This window comes from Carassius gibelio, chromosome A1, assembly GCF_023724105.1.
Source record: "Carassius gibelio isolate Cgi1373 ecotype wild population from Czech Republic chromosome A1, carGib1.2-hapl.c, whole genome shotgun sequence".
In the NCBI taxonomy this organism is placed as follows: domain Eukaryota; kingdom Metazoa; phylum Chordata; class Actinopteri; order Cypriniformes; family Cyprinidae; genus Carassius; species Carassius gibelio.
In genome coordinates, this window is record NC_068371.1 from 16,791,078 (window position 1) to 16,811,184 (window position 20,107).

The window sequence follows — 20,107 nt, forward strand, 5'->3', positions numbered from 1 at the left end:
TCTGACTTGGTGCCAAAACATAAATCATCTTCCATAATTTGGAAGTATTTTGGATTCAGAAAAGATGATGTAAACCAGAGTGACGTGTTGTGCAGGTCGTGCTTAGCAAAAGAACACGTAGTCATATCGTTTCGATATCGAGATATCTGGCATGAACATTGAGATATGAAATTTTGTCCATATCGTTCAGCCCTAATGTGCTGTCAGTGATTTTAGCCACTAGAGACCGCTCTCGCACTGTATAATGAAATCAGACCCTACTCAGACGCTCCAGCTACGGACTCAACCTGGAAAAACTATCGGCATGGATTTTTGCCGATAGCATGTTTGTTCCAGCAATCAACTATCGCTGCCGATTAATTGGCAAAACCAATAAATCGGTCAACCTCTAGTTGACAGCTTTTAATGCACAATTACCATTTTTGATCGGATAAGATTTCTATTCATACTGAAAGCATAAATCTTTATGATCTTTAGCTAAATGTAAATGTAAATCTAGGCTACCCGCTAACGTTTTAAATTTTTATTTTTACAATTTTGTAAAAGAAAAATATAAAATAATTCAAATGAAAAATAATAAAGGTGAAAATGTAAATAATAAAAAATTATATTAATAGAATTTTATTTTTAAGTTTACTATAAAATAATTGTGTTTGTATTTAATACTCCCTTTTTATTTAAAAATAATTTTGTAACGCTTTACAACAAGTTTGTATAAGTTAACGTTAACTAACAATGAACAACTCCACTGTTCAGGATTACTTAATGTTTTGTTAATGTTAACTTTATTTACTAATGCATCTCTTTACATTTAACAGATTAACCTGTTATGTTGTGGTTTAAATAAACTAAAAATTAACTAATCTGTTCAGCATTACTTAACTTTTTCTCATGTTTACCTATTCGTATACTAATGCGTTAGTTCATGCCTTTGTTGAACTGACAATAAACTATGACTGTAGATAGCTTTATAAAGCTTTATTTAATTAGTTAGCAGCTAACAAACAAAATGGATTAACAATACTAACTCTCCATTTGGGCACTGATTTGGGCTATTGGTAAATTTGGAAACCATCTAAGCATCAACTGATAATGTTCACTTATCTTTTTGATTATATCACATATCATAACATTAAAATGTTTTTGGATGGAAACAAATAGAAAATTGACAGAATCAGAATTGACTTGAACTGCAAGGAATTTCAATAAACAGAATTGTGATGTATTCTCTGATTGTAATTCTGAGTTAATTGCATTTCTGACTTTTTCCTCAGGCATGCGAGGAGGTCGAAATCTAAATAATTTTTTTCCACCACTACTGTCACTGTAATGTTTACTGCAACATAACTGCACTATCACTATAACATCAATGTAGCATCACTGCACCACCAGTGTACAGTAAATGTACTGTCACTAATGTTGACTGCACTATACTGTCACTGTAGCATCAGTCTGCCATCAATGAACTGTCACCGTAGCATCACTGCAGCAGTGCAGCCTGTCTGTACTAGGTTTTTGAGCCACTTGTTATTAAAGACTGGCTCTGATCTGGTCATATATGAAAGTATAGTTCAGTTTAGTTGCAAAGGCATCGCAGAATTGGAGTACATGATTGACACAACAGAATGAAGGCTTAATTAAAGCTGATGAATATTAATGAGTTCTTGAGGTCTAATAGAAAAGTTTATACTGCAGTTGAGTTGAAATGTTTCTGTTCAATGAATACTTCATTTCTCCTACATTGTGCCTCATGCCACTTATCGGTTTTAAATTATGCAGCGCTGCGTTCTGTAGTTTGAAAGGCTAATTAATTGCTTATTTTAAATTCTATTAATTAAAACATTTGCATAATCAGTTAGCTTACTGAATCCCTTACAGCAGCAACATGTAAATTGTGTCTCTCAACTGTTTTCTTTTGAGTTAAAGATCCATCTGTCTTTCTCTCTCTGTCTGTCTCTCTCTCTCTCTCTCTCTCTCTCTCTCTCAGTAGGTTTGATGTCATGGCAACAGCTTGAGTTTAAGCCACATCATGACTTAGTTTGTCTCTGTGTAACAGAGCAGCAGATCTGTGGATTTGATGCATGTGAGTCTTTGATAGCTGCTGCGTGTCAGGCTGAGGAGCATTCTTCACCTTTATAAAGCTTTGGTTTGGCTGTTTAGTTTGAAACACACTCTTCACTCTTACACAGGACATAGTAGTGGTTAGTTAGGCCTAGCTGTAGTTCAGGCTAAAGCCCTGAATGTTTTCAGTAGGGCCCCGAATGTTTTTACTATGCCCTGTACAAATCAGTTTTCATGGACATTAAAATCATTTCTGTTAGTACCGCAGATTTGCTTTCTTGAAATCCTACAGTGTTTACTTGCATTGTCATTCACCCCCCCATCCCCCCCCCCCCCCCCCCACACACACACACTGAGGCTCATACTACTGATTGACATGTAAACTGACCAACCGGCAATAAAAAGTTACAGCAGCTGCTTCAGGTGTCTGAAACTTATGCAGGGTACACGCTAAAATATTTTAAAAATCTAATAAGATTTTCCAAATGTGTGAGACCACAAACACGAGGACAGAAAATCCTAGATTTGACCATTTTGCTCCTTTAGCGTGTGGTGTGCCACAAAAGTGCCTTTCGCACCATGGGAACATTTTCATAGTACCAGAACTAATTGTGTAACTAACTACCCAATTGTGGTACTGGGTGCAATTTTTAGTACCGGAATGCCTTTTTTGAGAACCACATTAGCTCCTACTCTGGAGCAGGGTCTTTGGGAAAAATTTTCCCAGTACTTTAGTACTGTACATTTAGTTCTGGAACTAATGCGGTGCGAAAGGGCCTAAAGACTGCACACCACACACCAACAGATTTTCCCATCTGTGAACATGGGAAATCTCACAAAATCTGTTTAAAACTTGAGAATAAATATGGTGGACGATAGGCAGGAAGAAATTGTGATGTTAGCATTTGTTATGCCTCCATCTTCAGTCAGCTCCCTTTCTAATTGGAAATGGTTTAGTTTCACAATTTTCATAATTGTACCCGCGCTTTCCTTGGGGTTTCCCCCACACATCAGGATGTTAAATATTTAAAATTCATTATCGGGGCACCTCCGACATTCTTCTGAGCAGATTCAGTCACACTTAACACAACTCACACTTCAGGGAAATCTGATTAGATAATCTTTAGAACCACCAAGACAATCGGGACATGATTGTCAGAAGGGGAGAAATCGGCCCCAAATCAGCCAAATTATCATGTGGTATTGGTACCCAGCATTATTGTAGGCCTATAACTTATCGCTGTGTGTTACTTTTGAAATGAGGTTATTTGTTACTGAGGATTGTCAAGTGAAGAAAGAAATATTGATATTTAATCATATAATTGTATTCTCTAGGACTAAGTGCATTTAGAGCATTTATATAAATGGTTTGGTTGGTTAGTTTGACCCAAATTCAATTAGTCCTTTAATTAAATGTTTACATTTAATTAAGACTAATTGAATTTGGGTGAAACTTGTTTACTGTTTTTCATAATTATATTAATTGTAGAAAAACTTTAAACATAATTGTAAATAAGTATAAAGAATGGCATTGGTTTTATTTTTAGTGATTAAAAAGTGTTTTTTCTTTTTTTAATAAGAATATTTTTGTTTTGCAATTTTGGTACCAAAGAACCGTGGATTTTCACTGGTATTGGTACCGAATACTGAAATTTTGGTACCGTGACAACACTAATTGTAACCCAGGGCCGTGCAGAGACCTTTGGAGGGGCAGGTGCTCAAAGTATAAAAGGGGCACATGGAACAAGGCTTTAAATAGCGTGGTTCAAAATAGCAATACAGCAATAAATTGTGATGCATTCCTTGCCGATTTGCGTATTGATATGGATGATTATTTATTGATAAGGCAGCAAATGCTGTGATGCAGTTTTGAAAAAGATGAGAAGAGACGAGTTTAAGTTTAAAAGTAAAAAAAGAAAAATTATTCCACCTAATAATAACTCTGGGATTAGAAACTGAAATGTTTTAAATTGTCCCAAACTGATGGCTTTTTCTTCCCTGTTCTACAGAATTATTAAGAACAGCTGTTATAGTAAAAACTACAGAAAACACTCTACATTTTCCTCTTTCTCACCAGCCTCTGTCTCCTGGCTTGCTTACCTGCTCTTTCTGTCACTTGTGCGTCTACATTTGCCTCTTTTTCTTCCTCTATCTCCATCTCCTCATCTGATCTTTACTTTCCAGTCTCTGTCCATCTAGGAACAAGGCACAATCTACTATTTCATTATCAATCTATTATTTTAACCATCACTACTATTCTTGCACCTAATCAATAAGTCCACCTTAAATATTGATACAAAACAATAAACAACTGAGTCATGCTATGAAAGCACTGTATAACTTATATAGGCTTATGTTTTATTTATTTTTCCTTTTTATTCAAAACAATTCCAAACATGCTTAATATTTCAGGAAATATCTCGATTCTCAAACGTGTAAGTAAACGCGTTTTGCACCTTTATAGATTGTTATTTGATCAATAAATGGAAAGGTAGTGTAATCTATTAACTACACATAAAACCCTGACTTTTTACTTAAGTGCCATATCATGCCATAAAATATTTTTAATACGACTGATTTGCATTTAATGTAAATTTTAATAACAATATTGTAAGTTACTTATTTTAACACTTTCATTTTACAGAGAGTAAAGAACATTTACATTATCAAATAACATTTTCATTCAGTCTAGCCAGAGTTCAGGCACTCTCAAAAACTCCCATTACAATCACTGAAGCACTTTACATTACATTATGCACATCAGGATTTGTTTTTGTTTTTTCTATCTCTCTCTCTCTCTCTCTCTCTCTCTCTCTGAAGAAAGAATTCGCTAAATAATTCAGTCAGCGAGCAAGTGAACAAAAACACCACGTTTCATGATGACTCTTCTGCACGTCTCCGATTGGCCATTGCATTCGCGCAACAGAACAGTTGATTGGTTATCATGAAGCGTTGTACGAACGTCTCTGGCTCAGCGCCAGCCAGCGAACACAGATTTGAATTTAGCAGCTGATGCTGTGCACTGAACGATCTAATCACAACAGTGTGATTATATCAAATATATAAAAAATATTATTCTGCTGTTTTTTTTTTTTTTTTTTGTCGTTTGGAAGCTACATTTAAAATCAACTTGGCTCAGAAATCTTTGAATAGGGCATGACGCCTCTGCCCTCGATGCCTGTGAAACGTTTCTCCCTCAAACAGCACGCTAACATTACAGGCTACACACCGCAACATAAACAACATATCTGCATCACGTCGTTCTTGTAAAATAATAATAAGTAAATAAATATCAAAATCACTTTGCTGAGAATGAAACACCACTTACCAGCTTCCGCGGTAATGAAAATATCCTCTGACAATTAAAACATGCGCGTGCAGCGTGACGAATCGTCCCATCGGATGAGGAGGTCGTCGTCGTCAGGTCAAAGGTCATCATGTTGGTCATCTTATTGACGGCTAAATTATTATTAAAAAATTTACTAATATTTAGATTGGGCATGAGCAGGCATTCACAAAAGGAAACGTTATGACAAAAAAAAAAATAGAGGAAATTTTGCTTTGACAAAAGGGCACTTTGGGCACCAAAGGGGCAGGCGCTCAAGCACCCAATGCCCCCCACCCCCCCCGTGCCTGTTGTAACCCATACTCCGAATTGGTGCTTTGCATTTAAAGGTGCCATCTGTCATGTCTGGCAAACTCCTCATTCCATACCAGATGGGGGCAGTTTGCCTCAATAAAGTGAATTGGTCTATTCTAGAGTAACAAACGAGAAACGGCATAGTCTCTATGCTCTGCCCCTACCTTTACAACAATAGCCGAAGCCTAAGAGGACGTTTTGCCTCCAGAGGAAAGTTTGGTGATGTCAAGTGATTTTGAAACATGACATCTTCAAGCTACTCCCCTTCACCTTTACCAGTGAATATGTTCCTATTTGTTTTGTTTATATTACATTTTGAGTTGTATATACACATTATTTGAATTAAATTATTTTGACAGACAGCATTCTGTCAACATCATTGGTCAACATCAGACAGCTGATGTTGACCAAGCTAGCGCCAACCAACGTAACCAGAGCTGCCAACTCTCAAGCATTCACCGTGAGACACACGCAATTGACTCTTTTCACATGCTTTCATGCCACACATCAATTTTCTCACGCACAGAAAAACCACAAAGCAAAGAGGACACGGAGACCAACAGATTAGACAGAGCAGGTTAGTTATGATATAAAAAAATGGGTAAGTTATAGCTAGCTAATTATCAAACGCAGCTACGGTTAACCATCGCTAACATTAGCACGTTTATCGAACAGCCTTCCCGGAAAAAAAAATACATAAACATATAAAACAAACTTCTAGCGAAATACTAACAGCATCTAACTTACCAATCCAAAAGAAATGTTGCAAGTTCGGAGTCGAACCTCATTTCTTTCAGGTTCATCAGTTATCTCCAGCGATTGAAAGCAGTGCTGATGTTTACTCTGGTTTCGGCTCCTTTTCTTATCGGATTTAATTTGTGATTCCGAGCGCGGTTGTTTCCCTGTAGCGGGTGGTGGTCTCTTGCCAAGGGCTTGAGCCATCCTTCCTCTCTCTACCCTGAACTGAAATGAAGTACTGGGCTGTACTTTCCACATGATTGACATCAAGTTCAGTTACGCCCGCAAGCCGTGCAAGTTATTCGTGTATTGCAGGTTGGCTGGTGGTTATGTTGCCCGCATACCGCCTCCCATGGCCGAAACTGGTATTACGACACCTGTCGGGCCGGGGCTAGTAATGCTAATTAAGGTTGATATCTCTGCAGCACTATAACTTGACATTTTTTGAATGACATCATCGCCCTTATTTCTTCTCATTCTTTTAATGCGTGTAGGTCATTTTTTTGGATATTTTTACCTCAATTTTTGCATATGGCACCTTTTAACCCATCCAAGTGCACACACACAGCAGTGAGAAGTGAACACACCATGAACACGCACCTGGAGCAGTGGGCAGCTATATATCCAGCACCCGGGGAGCAACTGGGGGTTCAGTGCCCTGCTCAAGGGCAATTCAGCCATGGTTAGTGAGGGTGGAAGAGAGTGCTGTTCATTCACGCCCCCCCCCCCCCCCCCACCACCTCTACAACTCCTGCCAGCATCGAGACTTGAACCGGCGACCTTCGTGTAACTAGTCCAGTCCAACTCTCTAACCATTAGGCCACAGCCAATGGAAAATGGGGGCAACAAAATGTCAGGGCAACAATTCAATGAACAAGAAAAAAATACTAAGTTATTATATTGCAGAGACAATATTGTGCTTTTTTGCTCTATTTATGTAAAGAAAATGGTTCCGAACAAAATCATGTTGAGTGTCTCTGCAGCATCAACACAGTGGTTTTTCCTTAATGACTGAATAGTTTAAAATAGTTGTTTACTTAATTACGTTTATCACTCCAAGAACAAGAGTGTACGCATGGTCTAGAATGTCCATATGGCATGTACATATTTACACCAAATTTATTTTTTATAAATTCTGATATGTTCGTGGAAAATTGTGGATGCAATTTCTATGCCCATTTTGTGCATACTCAACATTCATAAATAAGACCCCAGGTTTTGGCTTTATTTTCCTATTGTTTTCATACTTGAAGGTAATGACTAAAAGGTAGGTTGACCACGTAGGCAGTCATTGTAAATAATTGACTATGTGTGTGTCACTGTGTGCGAAAAGCTAAAACGAAACTAGCCAATCATGTTTTAATGAAAGTTACTGTAATAGAATTAAGAAGTTGCTATCTAAATACATAAAAATATTTCAAAGTTCAAACAAATTTTCTTTTTCAGATAATATAATTCAGTAAATATAAAATAAATATAAATTAAATTTCAGCAGTTACGCATGTTGTTGTTGCTGTTGTTGTTTTTTTTAACCTATTTTTAAGTTAAACAGTGTAATATATACATTGTGGTGGGGTGAAGTAGGACACGACATGAGAAGGAGGGCAAGTTTGCGGGATTTATATTTGCAGCGGCTGATGGCACGCAGGTGTGGCCGCTCGGCCCGTGATGAGTAGGCGCAGGTGTGTCTGCGCCATTGCCAGGGAGACACTGATGAGCGCTCTGGACACGCGTCACACTCGCTCCCCCCTAAGCGTCTTCCTATACCTCTGAAGCAGTGGGGAGGGCGGGGAGTGGAGCCTGACAGACCTGCGAAAGCTGACCACAGGCGGGAGAGTCCATCAGTGTTGACCGTCCTTGCCCGATGTTGTAGGGTGAAGTTAAAGTCCTGGAGCGCCAGGAACCACCGCGTCACCCTGGCGTTGGTCTCCTTCTCCCGGGCCATCCACTGCAGGGGAGTGTTGTCCATGAGGAGGGTGAAGTGGCGGCCGAGGAGGTAATGACGGAGCTCCAGGACTGCCCACTTGACGGCCAATGCTTCCCTCTCTACGGTGGCGTACCGCTGTTCTGCGAGGGTCAGCTTTCAGCTGATGAACATCACCGGGTGTTCCTCACCGTCGTGGCCCTGCAACAAGACGGCTCCCAACCTGGTGTCGGACGCGTCGGTTTGCAGCAGAAAGGGGCGGTTGAAGTCGGGGGCACAGAGGACCGGTTCCATCGTCAGGTTCCTTGATCTTGAGGAATGCTGCTTCTGTTCTGGAGTTCCACAAGACTTTCTCCGGCTCCCCCTTCCTGGTCAGTCAGGGGAGAAACTAAGGAGGAGAAGTTAGGGATGACGCAGTGATAATATCCCGCCAACACCAAAAAGACCCGTACCTGTGTTTTCGAGGTGGGCCGCGGCGCAGAGAGGATAGCTGCTACCTTGATTCTCTTGAGGTCGGATCAGGCCGCAACCCACCTGGTACCCCAAATACTTGGCTTCGGCTAGGGCCAGATGACACTTCCGGGGGTTGGCGGTCAGGCCAGCCCGGCGCAGCTCCGTGAGCACCTTCCTGGGTCCCGATCCAGCGCTTCAACAGATTAATGTGGTAGAGCTGATCCTCCCTTCTTCTTCCGGACTGCCACACACAGTACGTAATGGGGCCGACCTTTTCTGTGACTGTATAAGGGCCTTGCCAGGTAGCGAGGAGCTTGCAGGCAGCTGTGGGCATAAGGACCAGGACGTGGTCTCCTCGCTGGAACTCCCGTGGTTGGGCCACCCGGTTGTAATGCCGTTGCTGCGCTTGTTGTGTTTTTATGAGATGTTCCTGTACAATGGGCATCACTCTATCGATCCGTTCCCTCATCTCACGCACATGCTCGATGGTGATTCGGTGTACCGCCGGTTGTTGTTCCCATGCCTCTTGGGCCACGTCGAGAAGTCCGCGAGGCTGTCGACCATAGAGCAGTTCGAAGGGGGTGAAGCCAGTGGAGGCCTGAGTGATTTCCCGAATGCCGAATAGCACATAGGGGAGCATCTGGTCCCAGTCCCGCTTGTCTTTCGCTGCCACACGGCGCAGCATCTGCTTTAGCGTTTGATTAAATCGCTCGATGAGCCCATCGGTCTGAGGGTGGTACACTGTGGTGAGGAGCTGTTGTACCTTCAGTAACTTGCAGACATCCGCCATCATCCGGGACATGAAGGGGGTACTCTGGTCAGTCAGGATCTGCGACGGGATGCCGACCCGGCTGAAGAGGATGAGCTCCTGGGCTATGGCCTTTGTCGTTGCCTTCCGGAGAGGAATAGCCTCAGGGTATCGGGTAGCATAGTCCACGATGACCAGAATGTGTTCGTGCCCCCGGGCGGACTTCGGCAGCGGCCCCACCAAATCCATCTCAATCCGCTCGAAGGGCCCCTCTATGATGGGTAGCGGTATCAGCGGGCTGGGGGGAGGGGTTTGAGGCGATGTCCGCTGGCATGTTGGACAGGCCTGGCAGAATCGACGGACCTCAGCCTCGAGGCCCGGCCACTGGAATCGGTCCCGGAGGCGCTGTATGGTGTTTGGGCTCCTAGGTGGCTTGCCATCGGATGGGCATGGGTGATCTCGATCACCACCTCCGGAAATGGCGGCGCTCTCTCCCCTATCTCCCGGTGTTGGGTGGCCTCCGCCAGCTCAAAGTTCATTTACGTTGGCCGGATTCCGCATCCCGGCGGCCTGACGTAGTGGGCGGGGAAGGGCACGTTAGAGGTGGTCGACCACGATGCGCTCCGCTACCTGGTGTACGGTGGGACCCCCGGCCAGCAACCACTGTTGAGCCAAACGGGAGAGGCTAGCGGCTTGGGCCCGGGCTGGCTGCCATGGGTCGAAGGTCCACTCGTTGAACAGTTGAGCAGCGCTAATCGGTGACAACCCCATTCGTCCCAGGATCTCCTTTCATATGTCCTCGTAGGAGGTGCTTAGCTCCGGGGGAAGCATTCTCCACCAGTGTGGTGGGGTTAAAAAGGACATGACATGAGAAGGAGGGTAAGTTCCACGTTCTGTGAAAGAACTGGCGATGCTGTGAGGTGGTTTGGGTGTTCGGTGCTCGCGGTCCTGTCTTGGAAGTGCTCTAGTGCAGTGTGGGTCCGTGCTCTCCTGCGGCGTTGGGGCTGGCGGTCACACGCTGCTTTTTAGGGCAGAGGAAAAGACAATGTTAGCTGAATCTCGTGGAGACATCTCTCACCTCTGTGCCCGCTTGCGGGGTTTATATGTGTATCGGCTGATGGCACGCAGGTGTGGCCACTCAGACTACATATACATATATAGTCATCTGCTCTCTAAGATATCAACCATCAAAAAATCCAGTTGACCACTAGCAGAGAGACTGCCAATAGAAAATACAAAGCTAAAACCATGACAATTTGTGCAAATTTAGAAGGGCAGAACATGTCCTGAAAAAGAGGAGGTTTGATCACCCTTGATTCAATCATCATCAGTAGCCTCCCTTCTCAAACTGTTGGAACAACATTAATCAGGTGATAAATGTGTTTGTTCTCAGTCGGTGGCTGAGTTAAGGGTTTGTTATTTCTGTTGTTTGAGATGTTGTTTAAATGAGCTCCAAGATATTTTGAGTCAGTGGTCATTAACAACACATTCTTTCATCATAGCCATGTTGCATGCTGGGAAGTGCCCCCCCACCCCCAGTAATTAAAATAGTCACACACGGCTGGTAATTGGCCTTGTCTCACTTCTTTCTCACTGTTATGTTCACCGTTCCTCTGTTCTAAAAGCTATCCAATTAATATGCTAATGAGCTGATAAATATTTATGTGGAATGTTGAATTATGCAGAAAGCTTTCAGAGGTCCATGTGAAATGAATTGTGTGCAGAACTTCAAAGCGGCTCTCTTCTAATGAGCAATGGGGTATACGATTTGCATATGGCTTTAATCAGATGCATACTGAACAACTTTTATTATGGATGCGGTGCTTCCAGCTGTAGTCTTTGTGTTTTGCTCGCCACAGAACAAACAACCATCCTGGTGTTCACCATCGGATGCATCAGCATAGAAGCGGTTGTTGTCGTTGATGCGCTGGTTCTATCTTTGAACATTCAGTATTGTAGCACAGCCCGTCATAGCTTGTTTCTGGAGCTCCTAGTGTGTCAGGTAGCATTTGGTTCAAGTGGCCACTCATGGATGCAGGTAAGTTTCTCATGCGATGATCCAGATATTAATGAACTAAAGCGGGCAGCATTTACTTTGTTGATTGTGATCATGTATCTGCCATGTAAGTGAATCAGAGCTGTAAAGTTCTGCTAGCAAATGTGATGGTGGGTTAATACTATTCTGCTTTGGTTGACTTTGATATTCTGTGCTTAATATTGCAGCTGTAACTTTTCCATATTTTGTTTTTTTAAACTGCAGCATGAATAGAGTTAACATTCTCTTTATTAACCATCTAGGTAAAGTTCTGTGTGTGTGTGTGTGTGTGTGTGTGTGTGTGTGTGTGTGTGTATATATATATATATATATATATATATATATATATATATATATATATATATATATATATTTGCCTGTATGTTCAGATTCAGAAATAATATAAAAGAAAAATGCTTATTATGACTGTAGTAGTAGTAGGTGATTATTAACAGTAAGTGAAAATAGCAGCCTTCAGTCAGTCTTCATCTGGCAAACATGAAACATCAAACACACAGTAGTAGTTCAGCACAGGTTTCTGCTTTTCCTTTTGGTTTTGTTTAAGTTAACATGCACTTGGCGGATATCTTTGACCATTACACTCGTGTCTTGCATCTTTTGCAGAATCTTCTGAATGAAATGGCATTAACCTTTTTATGGTGTTCAGGTCTGTGGTACCGGTTCACTTTTTGTCAAAAGAAAAATTATACGATGAATTATTGTTTTTCAAACTTGTACTCATTGGCCTTGGCCCATTTTCTGTGAAGAACATATATCAGAACAAATTTTCAATGACCACACTCTCTACTACACCAAAACACTTATTACATACAGTATGTTCGGGTCCACAGGGTGTAATAAAAGTAGTGGTGGGCATAGATTAATTTTTTTAATCTAGATTAATCTCACTGTGATCTTGAAATTAATCTGGATTAAAATGGCTCATTCGTAGGGGTGTCACGATTCTCCAAATCCTCGATTCAATTGCTTTTTCGATTCTAAGGTCACGGTTCGATTCGATTCTCGATTTTTACATTTATTCTTTTTAAAGCACAGATTGTCATTTTTCAAACTAGACTTTTATGTAATATAATATCTGACCTTTGTTTGCAATGTACCACATTACACTGTCAAATTTAAAACTTTTATTAACAACATAATGTAACAATAACTTATATCTTTAGTCAATTGAAAACTTAAAATAAACTGCCATCCAGTTTCTCTTTTGTAAGTGCAGTCTTCATAAAAGATGACATTCAAGTTCATAACAAAACAAACAAAAACAATAAAAAATGACTAAACTAACCTTCAAATATTACGATGTATCTATTTAAAAGATTAAAGATAAAACACTTGTTAAACACTTCACTGTCATTCATTTAGATATATATATATATATATATATATATATATATGTGTGTGTGTGTGTGTGTGTGCATCATTACAGTCTGTAAAATATGTGTATCTCTTATTACAAGACTGCAATCACTAGCAATCAGAAGAATTTAGCTAATCAAGTATCTACAAAAGATCTACTCTATAAACAATGCATTAAATTACATTAAAGACAAAAATAAATTAAACAAGCAAAATGAATGATTACTCACATGTATCTGGTCCACTGATGAAGTCATGGGTCAAGTCAAGTGAATTATTAATAATTTTCTAACAGGCGTCGAATACTGACTTTAGGAAAAGTGGAATAACCATTAACATTTGATATAACAGCAAGCCCCGCCCCACGACTGACAAAAATAAAATTGTTCGCGCGAGCAGAGGTGAGATGATCGAGCGCGAGGATGTGGGGAATGAGCATGCGCGCGCGAGGGCTTTTATTGCGCGCAGAGTACATTTCACGCGCGCGCGAGAGTTTGAAATGAGCTCGCGGGCTCCCGTTTCTTCGCATCCGATTCCAGTTTTTAATTCGAAGTTTGAGACTGTGACTTAATTTCGATCGATTTCGATTTAAAATCGAAATTGTGACACCCCTACTCATTCGAATTCTGCCGAAGGCATTCAGAATATGTGTGTTAACCAAATAAAATTGACAAACAGTAAGTCTTTGAGAAGGGGTTTATCAAGCTAGGTGGTGCATTGGAAAAGGGGCTCATCTCCGTTTTCCAAAATGCATCACAAAGTGCTTGAAAAAGCTGTAAACTAATTCCACATTGCACAAGGTGCAAACAACCTTACGCCTGTTTCACACATACTGCGTCTGCAGTGCGTATGCGTTGCATATTTTTTTACACACCCATGTTAACGGATTCCAGTTGCGTTCCAGGAGTGTTGTGTCTGCAGCAGTGCAGCGATCGTTTATGTACCGAGTAGCGGACTGCAAACACATCCTGTGTGAACAGGGCCGGCGCGTGCCTATAGGCGAACTAGGCAGCCGCCTAGGACGGCAGCTCAGCCAGGGCGGCAAGAGGGAGAGAGAAAGAAAAAGAGAGAGAATTATTAATTTATTTGTTTGTTTTACATTAGGTTACAATTATCGCACTTATATCAACAGCATTTTCCCCCACTGCATTAGTATAAATTTAAATTAACTTTAAATTTTGAATAAAAACCCCTGCCCAGCAGCGCCCTATATATGCATGCAAAATATTATAACGTATATTCCAAAAAAGGTCAAAACTAATAAAATTATATGGTCATGAGTACAAAAGACGACGGCTTTTAAATCCAAGCACTGGAGAAACAATTCTCCTTTTTTAAATGCATCACCTCCGTTCCGTGGAAGAGCGCTTTTTGAATTTTGATTGGAGGCGTATTTGGATTTTTATATGGCATCGCATCTCTTAAAGAAAAGGAGAATACAATAGTTCTTCAGGACTGCTTAAGACTGGAAAAGGCCCTGACTCATGGAGACTCGCGGGATGTTGATGGGCATGAATTGTTTGAAGAGCTGGCTGTTTTGTGGAGACGCCTGGTTAGAGCTGAAGATCGATGTGTTCGGGCTTAATTTATATCATCTTACGCGGGCTCGGGTCAGGCTCGGGCTTGTCCTCCGGTTTGCGAGATAAACAAGCGGTCATGTGATGTGTTTCGATTATCGCGAGAAAGATGCGAAAATGGATGCTGAGTAGGTGAAACGGAAGCTTGCCTCTGGCGATTACGTTTTGGTTGCACCAGCAACTAAAGCAAAGTTTGAGGTGTGGAAAAGTTTTGACCATGTTTATGAGAATAATGAGGGAATAATGACGCACCATCAGTGAGCGCATGAACGTGATGAAGACATCTACAGTGGATTCAATCATTTTCCTCCACAAAAACATGAAGACCTAGCTAATCGCTGTGAGTAATGGTTTTTCAAATGATAACTAAGTATTAATTGAGTCTTAAATGCATGTGGACAGAGTATTTACGCTAATGTTGGCATTATTCATTTATTAAATATCATCTGCTAGTGCGAAGCAAATATGGCGGAGCCTTTATCTTAATTTCGTTATTGCCAAATACCCATCTTAATTTAAAAATTATCTTAATTTAATTTGTAAAAAAATGACTCGTTTTTATTGGTGCGTTGGTCTATTTATAGGCTAACTGAGCCTATGTCTAGAATGCTGAGACGTTACGATGTCACAGAGGATTTATTTTATTTTTTTATTCAAACTTCCAAGTGGTCTAGTCTACGTTAGTTATGAATAAATTATGTTAAAACATGTATAAATGACTCATTATTGACAAAAGGCAAAAGAGTTGTGTGCTTGCGCACATTTAAATAATGTCGGGCTGTAAACGGGTTCGGGCTTTAAAAAAGCTGTCAATCAAAATGTACTTGTCGGGCTCGGGTCCTGTCGGGCCTAAGCCCAATTATAGCTCTACGCCTGGTTGTTGGAGCTAAACCACTGGATGCGCTTAAATTCATCTGTGAAAAAGGGATGGAATTAATTTTTCCAAATGTTTTTGTAGCATTGATAGTGCTTTTCACTCTCCCCGTCACTGTGAGCTCTGGAGAATGCAGTTTCTCAAAGCTTAAACTGATTAATAATTATCTCCGAAGTACAAGTTAAACTCAAGGACGCAATCAAAGCGTTTGCCGCTGCAAAAGCCCGACGCGCACGCTTCTGAAATGTAGGCTCACAATAGTTGTGTGAATGTGTGTTTGTGTGTATCAGTCAAGAAAAGGTACTTAAGAGCTAAAAAGTTGTCTGCATATGTTTAGTTTTATTCTGTACACTATAAAGTAGAAATTAAGCAGCTGTTGCATTGTGTACTTTTTTAACGCTGCAGTTTGAAAAAAAACTACTGAAACCATGATTACACGTTTTTCTTTTTTTTTTGTGTAATTTTATAGAATTGTTTTTTTTTATTTGTTTACAGCACGATCGTGCTCTGCCTAGAGCGGCATTTGAGCTTACACCGGCCCTGTGTGTGAAAGCACATCGAGTCTGTGCTGCACCACATACGTAACACACACGGACTGCATACGCACTGCAGACAGATTATGTGTGAAACAGGCGTGAGCAGGGCCGTAGTGAAGGTTGTACCAGTGGGCCCTGTTTTAAATTGTTTAATTTGTATGTTCATTTATTTTCATTTATTTGTGCACAATGTTTAAGTTTTTTTTTTCAAGTTTGTAGGTGTCAAGGTACAGAAACCAAATAATTAAATGTAAAATAGCACTGGATAGTCTTCAATGTAAAAATGAAATATACAATCAAACCTACATTTATTTAGACACTTTCAACATTTCTTACATTATTACAGTTTTGCTATATACAGTACAGACCAAAAGTTTGGAAACATTACTATTTTTAATGTTTTGAAAGAAGTTTCTTCTGTACGGAAGTTCTAAGCGGCCATGCATTATAATATTTTTCTTCTTGTTTTCTCGTTATAACGACTTAATTTTCTCGTTATCTCGACATAACGAAGTTCATTTTCTCGTTAAAACGACTTCATTTTCTTGTTTTCTCGACATAACGAAGTTTGTTTTCTCGATATAACGAAGTTCATTTTCTCGTTATAACGAATTAGTTTCTCTAAGAAGTTACAAAACTGCACCAGCAGGTGGCACTATAGACCTGAATATAACTGATGCGGTGTTGTACACTATCCACTTTACTGTACGCGGACCTTCCTCGTGATCGCTATAATTTGTGCAGTCTTCATTACTGACATTTAATTAATTCATAAATGTTAAATATGCTTGAATCAATATGAATATTTTGTGTATTAAGTTCCTGCTAGATGCATGAGTTTCACCAACGCGTTCTGTGTCATAAAATAACTGCTTATCAAATCCAAGGTTGACGTCACTGTATTCTGTTTATGTACAGTAGGACGGGATTTAACGATGTAGGCTGATGTGCTTCTTTTCCTTATTACTAATCTTTATTGTTAACCATATTAATGAGAAATGTGATGTATATGTAAAATCCATAGGCTTATTTAATTCAGTTTTGTTCTATAATGTTGTAATCGTTTTTTCTACACACACACACACACACACACACACACTACACGTAGTCCTACACATGGACTCTTTTCAAACAGAAGCTTGTAACACACATGATATCTGCCACATCATATAATGACTACTACAAATTACAAATTATATATAATTTTATTTCAAATAAAGGGAAAATTAAAAGTGAGTTTAATCCAAGCAGCTCTAATTTCGCGGTGTTGCCATTTAAACATGTTAATTACAAAAACAAAACGTTCGTTGTACTGTCTCTGGAAAAATCAACAGTGATTGATCAGCCTTTATTTATATACAGTATTGTAGACGTTATTACCTAGGCGAAGTTAAATTTGCTGAAATATAGGCTACAGTAAGAGCGCCTGCATGGTTGTCCATCAGATGCCTTTCAAAGTTGAGTTCATTACTATAGCAACAGTAAAACTGTCATGTCGTTATAACGAGAAAACAAACTTTCGTTATGTCGAGATAACGAGAAAAATAAGTCCTTATAACGAGAAAACAAACTTCATTATGTCGAGATAACGAGAAAAATAAGTCGTTATAATGAGAAAACGACTTTCGTTATGTCGAGATAATGAGAAGATTAAGTCGTTATAATGAGAAAACAAAAAGGATATAAATATTTTGTAATAATATACACTACTGGTCAGTAATTTGGGGTCAGTATTTTTTTTCTTCTCTTTAAATAAAATCAATACTTTTATTCAGCAAGGATGTGTTAAATTGATAAAAAGTGATAGTAAAGAAAATATATTATTAGAATATATATTATTAGATTTTTTTTTTTTAATAAATGCAGTTATTTTTAACCTTTTATTCATCAAATATATTAGACAGCAGAACTGTTTCCAACACTCATGATAAATCAGAATATTAGAATGATTTCTAACAGATCATGTGATAAACTGGATGTTACATGTGACACTGAAGGCTGGAGTAATGATGCTGAAAATTCAGCTTTGCATCAAAGGAATACTTTTTTTTTTTTTTTTTTTAGTATATTCAAATAGAAAACTATTATTTTAAGTTGTAGTAATATTTCACAATATTACAGTTTTTTTCTGTATTTTTGATCAAATAAATGCAGGCTTGATGAGCAGAAGAAACTTCTTTCAAAAACATAAAAAAATAGTAATGTTTCCAAACTTTTGGTCTGTACTGTATATAGTAAAACTGTAATACAATCAAATGTAGGTTTGATTGTATATTTCATTTTTACATTGAAGACTATCCATTGCTATTTTACATGTAATTATTTGGTTTCTGTACCTTGACACCTGTAGCCTTCGTGACGATGCACAGCAGTGGCCCGTCAACTGTCCTGAGCACCTTTTTAGGCTGGCCTCAGCCGGTCGGTTATATAAAATATCAAGGTGAAAGTCATCATAGCTTGCTTAGTATAGACCCAGCTCCCAACCCAACTTTGAGAATAGATTAACGGCAATATTACGCCGATAACGGCCCACCACTAAATAAAAGTGTGGAAATTGTAGGTCCTTTGTACCTTCACTCTGTCCTCCTACTGTCTGGGACTGCTATTAGTATGGGTATGTGTGTTCATGAGAGAGACAAAGAAGAGAGAGCGTCTGTAAGAGTGTGAGTGTAAGTGTGAGTTTTGCATTACCACCCCTAATGTTCCTGCACAAGTTTGTAGCAGTTTAATTAATAAATGGGATCTGACCAAGTTAAAGGGCAAATATCAAATATCTATTGAGTATTTTAACATATATATTTTTTTTAATTGTGGCGGAGTAACAAAAATATGAACACCACACAAGGGTTAAAGAAACGTAAAAATTAGTTCAACTGACATCTCATAACTTTGTATTTTTCCTGTTTCACTGCAGCATCTCATTTATTTCAGCACAATTTCCTTTTGTGTGAATCGCCTCTCAGGACTAGTGATATGTTATGCTCCATATAGCTCGTCAAATGTGAGCACTTCATCAGCACTTACATCAACATTGGTGGATTGTCAAAATTTCTCACTGCTAATATTTTTTATTCAGAACAGAAAAAAAAAATGATGGCAAAACATTAATGCGAATTAATCAATGAAATTGTCCAGCCAATAAATTTTTACTTGTTGAAAAGAGCTGCACTGGTTCTTAACACGTTTTCTCTCTGAACAGATTCCAGTGGCCACCCAGCAGATCAAAGTAAAAGCAGCATGGAAAACGGAGGAGGTGAGCTATGATGTTTTGACTCATAACATCTGCATGTCTGTCTCACAGTTGCTGATTCATTAACTCTCATCTGTCCATCCAACAGCAGATCAGGCCAATGGTCTGGACGCCCATAAATCAAATGGACAAGGAACAAGTGCAATCAGCAATGTTCAGGCACAAGCACTGCTCCAACAGGTACACGAAGAGCACAGAATGTCAATGTATGGTGAAATTACACAAATTTACATGAGGCTGTTAAACACAGCGTCCATCATTTCCATGGGTCCGGTGTTTGTTATCGCTGGAGGGATCAGTGCAGTGTGTTGATTTAAACAGTGCTTCTGTCACTCGTAAACATGTGGAAGAGAATATGCACTTGTTAGTTCTTCAATAATTCCTTATTAGTTATGTAGTAAGTAAGAAACAGTATTCTAAAGTGCTACCAGAATTTATATGCGCTGCATAAAAAAGTTTCACTTAACAAGAGAAATATTCCCCTCTTGATGGGACTAGAGTTTCCAGTGAGTTGTGTTACCATTACCATACAGGATTTCAGAAAGTGCGCAGAGTCTTGCTTGCACACTTACCACTTATGTGGATTTTAGAAAGTGTGCAAAATGTTCACTTGCACACTGACCACCATGTGGTTTTGAGAAAGTAAACAAAGCTTAGCGTGTGTACCTAAAGGTTCCTAAGCATCACAGAGGCAGCATATACAAGAAGACTTCTGTAACTGCCATTTCCACTTCCCGCTGGATGTGACGGCACAACTAAGTGGCCAGGAGACCCCTCAGGGTGACCTGGCCGGACATCCATGGAATTCCCTGCAGTGCTGTGCCAGGCCTGATGATCAAGGAGGCTCCTGTAGAAACCTGTGATCTCAGCCGCCTAATACCGGAACATGAAGCC

At 39.8% G+C, this 20,107-nt stretch overlaps 1 protein-coding gene across 4 annotated transcripts in view; it reads left to right on the forward strand.

Annotated features, from left to right (window-relative positions):
* Positions 1-19,162: 19,162 nt before the first annotated feature.
* The window catches only part of LOC128014933 (POU domain, class 2, transcription factor 1), a 66,302-nt gene continuing 65,357 nt past the window's right edge, over positions 19,163-20,107 (forward strand). For 3 of the 4 annotated variants that reach the window (XM_052598691.1, XM_052598702.1, XM_052598722.1), the window contains exons 1-2: positions 19,163-19,216; positions 19,302-19,393. In XM_052598691.1, the coding sequence (XP_052454651.1) occupies positions 19,201-19,216; positions 19,302-19,393 (108 nt within the window). In that variant the 5' untranslated portion in view covers positions 19,163-19,200. The remainder of the gene's footprint in view (positions 19,217-19,301; positions 19,394-20,107) is intronic. The other variant, XM_052598713.1, reaches the window with a different exon arrangement.